Source organism: Primulina huaijiensis, chromosome 17 (assembly GCF_012295235.1).
Source record: "Primulina huaijiensis isolate GDHJ02 chromosome 17, ASM1229523v2, whole genome shotgun sequence".
Classification (NCBI taxonomy): domain Eukaryota; kingdom Viridiplantae; phylum Streptophyta; class Magnoliopsida; order Lamiales; family Gesneriaceae; genus Primulina; species Primulina huaijiensis.
In genome coordinates this window covers 16713325-16719849 of record NC_133322.1, presented here as the reverse complement: position 1 = coordinate 16719849, position 6525 = coordinate 16713325, and the positions used below count along the sequence as shown (strand labels likewise).

Sequence of the window (6525 nt, the reverse complement as noted above, 5' to 3'; positions counted from 1 at the left end):
AAAACTATATTATTTTGTCCAATATTCATTATCAAAGTAATTTTTAAATTTTTATTTAATAATTGGCCACAAGTCTGGAACCAACCATGGAGTCAGGGTTCTGCGTACAAATGTACGACATTTGAATTCCATAATATAAGAAGATATCACCCAAAACGACTCATTTTGAAAGAATTTCACATACCAATTCGTATCTATCATACTTACTTTGATCTAAATTATAAATAAGATTTATTCGATATTAATCCGTGGTCTTGATTATCATTTATATTATCAACAATATTAGATGCATGGACCTTAAACTCACACGCTATTGGTGGTTGATTTAAAGGTGCAAATTAATCGAGCCAACTTTAAAAATATTCTATTCATATTTGAAATCATTGAATTCGATTTGAACTCGAACATGCTTGCGAGCTATATATTCCTAAAACACAATTACATATCAAATAAATATTAAATATGTTCAGAATATTTCAAGCATTTATTTTCAGTTCATTAACACTCTTATGCAGATAATATGGCTAACATGTTTTAACGTTTCTTGTTTACATGTCATTATCCCTTTAAATTGCAAAAAATAAAAAAAAATTTTTTTTTATTTTTTTATTTTCCTCCTTTTTAGAGTCATATGATGGCCAATGATTGCGGAAGTTAGCTGTTCACAGATTTGTGATCCACCTAACATTTAGACTTTGGATGGTACGACCTTTATTTTTGACCTGAAGAGAGACATACATGCACTCCTATAATCAATTCTTGGCTTACTTTTTCTCTAAATTTTTGTTTGCGGTTGGAGGGGAATTCTTCATTACAAAACATCATTATATTGCTCTCATCAATTATGAAGAAGGGTTAGCTTTCTTCCTAATTTTGGATCATATTGTATCTCTAGAATCACGAGTAATCAATGTCGACTCATCGTTGTAAATTCGTCTTTTGGTCTAGGCCCTCGGTTTTCAAAATCATAAACAAAAAAATCGAACCGATTATCGGGTTCTGCTACGTATATGTTTCCATTCAGGAGACTCGAACTTGAGAACTTTAGTGGAAATCAATGGGTGTCGATTTTTAATATGATTAATTTTCTTTTCTTTGAGGAAACTCAAGACAATAAAATATTTTATCAAGCGAAATACTTTCTACATTCAAACTGGCCAATACATGGATTCTATACATTTGGAATGCCAAGGATTACAAGATGAAAAGCTATGTGAAGAATGGAAAGGGAAACAAAATGAATGCACTGTGCAAAATTTGAAAGTACTCGACAATATAAATTCGAAAATATTTGCAGAGTTGCTTGGAAATTACATACACATAACACGATAATAGAAGATAAGCTATCCCTTTTTCTGTTTCATAGTATTTGCATCTTTAGATATAATAATCTGAGCCACCAGGAAAGTGATGCAGATCCGGATGCGTTCCACGCCCTGGCCTCTGGGGATTTCTGCAATGCATTCGAAGTGCAAAAGCATTATACTTTGAACAACGGTGAAATGCATGAAGTAAAGTGGGGAGAATAGGAAACACGAATACTATTGACTAGGAAAAAATGTGATGTCAACCCTACAAAAATGAAGATAGAAGTACGTGTATCGTTTTATTTCTACAACTTTCTGTTTCGAAAAGGTCCTAACATATTCCAGATATTAAAATGTGCTTCTGAAATTACCTCCCAAACCGACCCGGCTCAAAACCGGGCACACCAGGAGGTCCATATGGGTCAAAGCGAGCACCAGGCGGCACACCCCTGCATCAGAAAATCAATCAGAACCCAACCAACACATACAAAAGAAACATGCACACAGGGAACACGGAAGGGGAGCACTCACTGTAGACCTCCAGGCAAGCCAGGGTCCCCGACTCTTCCTCCAAAGAACCTTGGGTCATTGGGACCTACATGCGTTTGAAAGGATGTTAGACTAATGTAAAGAGTGCAATTTTCCAGAAGGAAATTCTAAAATATCACCGTATACAGACCTACTAGCATGCTCCCACCGCCAAAATCTCCCCTGTACAAAGTTGAACCAAGTTATAACCATTGACCAATGCACAACTTGCAAACAGAGAAATAAGACACGCTTAAAGAGCGATGAAGAAACAAAGAAAAGAAAACTACAAACCTGGTGGGATACATTCCAGCCCCAGGCCCAGGAAAGAGATCGCTGGAACCAGAACCAGGAATTGGAGGAACGATAAATCTACAGAGAATAAGTGAGATAAGATATCGCCAAATATTGTGAGCATAAACACAAAATACAACAAGTATCAAAAGCACATGCACATAATTATAATTTCAGTCATCCGGAAAATGGTAACTTAATAGTTTCAACATCCGCATACCATATTCTCTCAATATACAACCTTCAACATTCTACATAAATATTTTTAAAACCTTGAATATAATTTCCACGCTAATAAATACTCAGATTCAGGCCCTCAAGATTAAATTAATGATATTAATAATATAAATATTTAGGTCAAAATCAGATTCCACGAATTCAAAAGGTAGGAAGCAAGTTAAAGTAGCCCTTCTGAAAGAATGTAAGTTATAATTAATATGGATTTTTGTATTACAGATACCAAATATAATTTAATTTGTAGCTCGATCGGAGGCATTCATTTTGCCTAGTATCCTTAAAGGCAGCCATTTATTCAGAAGAGAAAACAAGCATATAACAGAGTCATTTTATTCAAGTAACGAAAACTAGTTTAGTTAAGTGACCAGAGTTGATAATGTACAGACTATCAGAAGCGTTTATGCCAGTCAACATAGGTAATCTAATAGTTGTGAAAAACATACCCTGAAGGTGGGGGATAAACATATTGATCTTCAGGGTCATCATCTCCTGTCACGGGCTTATACCTGTCATCTCTCAAACTCGTACCAGAACTGCCAACAAGTAGCTAAGAACCTCAAAAATTGATTTTGTGAAGGATAAATGGAATGCTCAGAAACATAATGCAAAATCGATTAGTGGTAAATCAATCCAACAAGTGTGAATTTTAATTACATTTGCTAAGATGAAAACACAACACATAAAATTTCCAACTTCTTAAGAAAATGCACACAGCACACATAGATCTACCCTAACAATTTGAAAGTGTGTAAGCTAAAAAATCAGGAGATAACTTCTTAAACACATAAAACTAGAATAATGGTGCATTCCTATCTAGAACACATAATCTTTCCGACAAAATGTTTGGAACCTTAATCAATATAAACATCCAGAAAAGGAATATTGATACCAATCCAATCCATGTATATTCCAATTTATAATTATCAGTTAGATCAACAAGCTTTATCAAAAACAAAACAAGGACCAGATCGTAGTGAGCACCCCAATACGCTTTCCACAGTAGATTCAAATTGAACAACACAACATTAAAAGTACCAGAAATCAAGTACCTTGAAGGTTGATTAGATGAACTTGTGGCCACTGAACCATCCAGTTTACCTAAAATTTCTTTGTTCATTTCCGTCACCAGCTTCCCCAAATTCTTGAACTGGGAAGCATAATTTGTGCCCCCATTGTCTTCCACATACTCTCCAACACTACAAAGGCAAACAATAAATACCCTTCGTATACAGGCAAAAACAAACTTTGGAGCCTGTATCATATATTTTACTTACTCGATTTCCAAATGAAGAAGTTCAGAATCACCATCCTTCAAAACATCAACCATGAGACTATCATTCATCACAAGACATTTCATTAGCACTTTCTTGGATTCCTTCTCAGGATGAGAATACACAAAAGCATAATGTTCTTCAATGGCGTTCCAATTCTCTATCCCTACCTCGTCTTCTCAAATCAAATTCAATCAAATAACAGAACAACGAGTAAATATCAGGAAAAAACATCAACCACAGGAGTTCGAAGCAGAGTATTTGCTAACTTTTTAATCAATCGGAAAGTAATTTCAGCGAAATACCAGTGGAGGACGAGGAAAGGGCATTGTCGGCGAAGGCGGAAGGGCCGGTGTCGTGAAGAACGTAACCCGCGGCAACAAAGGCTGCGTGCACGGCGAACGCAGCCTTGTCGTGAGCGTTCCGAAACGACGGCCGGGCCGCCCGTATAACCGCCATCAACGACTGTTCACTGGCCATGATTTCTTCCACCCGACTCTTGATTTTTTTGTGACAAAAATCCGAGTGCTTTGTTGGGAAATTAGGAAAAAGATACTGCATTGTGATTTTTTTTAAGAAAAGGATTCATGGTTAAAATTATTTTTATGTACTTACGTTTTGAGTTTAAATTCTTTAAACACACCTCTTTTTCCTAATTATTCCCGATTAAACATCTATAGCTCTTTTCGAAAAAAATTTCAAAATCTCCGACCGTTCCCGTAAAGCCATCGAAAAATCCTTCCCTCAAAGCGACGCTTACTCAATCGAAGGAATGACAAACGAAAATGTGGTAAGATTCGCGTTTATTTCGATTTGTTGCTTATGTGTTTTTGTCCATTTTTGTGATTTATGTATGCTGTGTGCGTGTGAATCGCCGTTTTTTTTCACTTTGATGGTCGACGATGAGAGGTCTATCATAACGTATGGTCGTCCTCACATGGTCGACCATCAAAGTGAAAAAGCCAATAGATTATGGTCGACCACCTTGTTGTATGGTCGACCATGACCACATGGTCGACCATACAAACAAGGTGGTCGACCATAATCTATTGGCCGACCATAGGTTATGGTCGACCATTGTGGTATGGTCGACCACAAATTGTCGCGGTCGACCACAAATGGCTATGGTCGACAATTTGTGGTCGACCAATATTTTCGTGTACATGTTTATATTTTCCTAACTGTACTTATTTTTATTTTTTGTCACATGTTTATTTGCCGAGTAAACTAGGCAGAGATTCAATTTTTTGATGCAAATTGACAATTCAATCGAGATATAAAGAGGTTTATGAGAAGATTCATAGCAATTTGAACAACGACGAGAGAACCCATTTTTTCGAGCAGTCGGCTTTTGGTAATTTGGTTAGGTATTATAGAGATTTTAACATTTCCAGTCAAATTATATGGTATTTAATGAGTAATCAGATTGTTGATAGTAGTAGTGATGATTTGTCGATGGTGGTGCGCAAAAGGCCGGTTAGATTTTCTTTGTTAGAATATTGTTTAATAACGGGTCTCGATTGCGCTATAGAGCCCGAAGATTTATCAGATAGAGATGTATTTGGCACCACACACTTTCCCTGTAAGTCTGAGATTGCTTTGAGTGATTTGGAGGGAAAGATTATTGCCGAAGAGCATAATGAGACTAGTATAGATGTGGAGAAGATAAAGATGACTAGTCTATACTTTTGTTGTGCCGTATTTGGTGAGGCGACGAGGAAAAAGACGATGAAGATCGACCCTAAATACTCGAGGCTTGTAGATGATTTGGATAGGTTTAACCATTATCCCTGGGGTAGAATAGCCTATCGGGATGCTGTCCGATGTTTGAAGAAGGACCTTTTAGGGCGATATAATTACCTCACCGAGGCACAAGGTCGGAAAGAAGTTGACGGCAGCTTCCTTGTCGGCGGTTTTGTTCTACCTCTGCAGGTATATTATTTTTTGAATGTTAAAGTGGATTTGATATATTTATTTCTAATGTAACATTGTTTGAAATTTATGTTACAGATCTTTGCTTATGAATGTTATCCTAGCGTGGCACAAAAGGTAGCAAGGAGAAGAGATGTGGAAGGTTTGATGTTGCCTAGGATGTTTCAGTGGGTGACTAACACGTGGTCGTCAAACCGTGCCCCAACTGGCGCTGATATCGCTGCAGCCTTTGGTGGTTCTCCTATAGATGTAAGTAATATGAATTGATTTGATATAATAACTGTTGACATTAATTTTTTATTAATATGATCTGTTATTAATTATATGCAGGATTGTCTTGGATTTTTGACTCCTACTCCTGAGGAGCTAGTTTCACCTTATTACACGACCGGGATTTTTGTTGATTCTGCACCTGATGCGGTCATCACTCGGGTGCTCGAGCTCTGAAGGCAAGGTGAAACAGTCATATGTAGCGAGCATCCTTTGGAGTCTCCCTCAGTCCAGCTCACGCCTTCTGCACATTCAAGTCCTGTTTTTTCCGGCAACTTTTATGGTGATATGAGTAGATCAGTCCAGCACACGCTTTCTGCAAATGCATCTCAGGACGTTTCTGGCACCCGTTCTGGTGATCTCAATAGATCCAGCTCTAGCACTAGTTCTCCTATGCGTACGGGCCCTAGAGTCCACTTTGGACTCAATCCTTCCCACCACCCATCACTGTTGGAGCATCGTTTCGAGAGGCGGTTGACTGCCTTGGAGGATTCCGTTGCGTCTATGCATGTTAAGATGTCGGCAGAATTTATTGAGACCAGGGCGTCTATCCGGAATATAAATATGGCTTTAGATGACTTGAAATCGAGTTTCAATCTTGGTCTCGATGAGTTGAGATCGAGTTTGACTGAACAGATCAGAGCTGGTTTTGCTGAGATGAGGTCTAACATGCTAGTGCATCAGGA

At 37.7% G+C, this 6525-nt stretch overlaps 2 protein-coding genes across 3 annotated transcripts; one reads left to right on the top strand and one right to left on the bottom strand.

Annotated features, from left to right (window-relative positions):
- Positions 1–1253: 1253 nt before the first annotated feature.
- Positions 1254–4187, bottom strand: LOC140962351 (probable proteasome inhibitor). Of its 2 annotated transcripts, none has more exons than XM_073421217.1 (9): positions 3943–4187; positions 3641–3812; positions 3416–3562; positions 2810–2899; positions 2130–2207; positions 1987–2018; positions 1839–1902; positions 1679–1756; positions 1254–1453 (listed from the first exon to the last, which is right to left on the bottom strand). In XM_073421217.1, exons 1-9 carry the CDS (start codon positions 4115–4117, stop codon positions 1378–1380), a joined length of 912 nt encoding a protein of 303 aa, XP_073277318.1. In that variant the 5' UTR covers positions 4118–4187; the 3' UTR covers positions 1254–1377. The 2 variants fall into 2 exon arrangements, with proteins under 2 accessions (XP_073277318.1, XP_073277319.1); XM_073421218.1 differs by having other exon boundaries at positions 2810–2887.
- A 1133-nt stretch (positions 4188–5320) lies between these two features.
- LOC140962730 (uncharacterized) lies at positions 5321–6265 on the top strand. The gene is made up of 3 exons (XM_073421692.1): positions 5321–5569; positions 5648–5818; positions 5900–6265. The coding sequence occupies exons 1-3, from the start codon at positions 5366–5368 to the stop codon at positions 6014–6016; spliced, it is 492 nt and encodes a 163-aa protein (XP_073277793.1). The 5' UTR covers positions 5321–5365; the 3' UTR covers positions 6017–6265.
- The last annotated feature ends 260 nt before the right edge of the window (positions 6266–6525 follow it).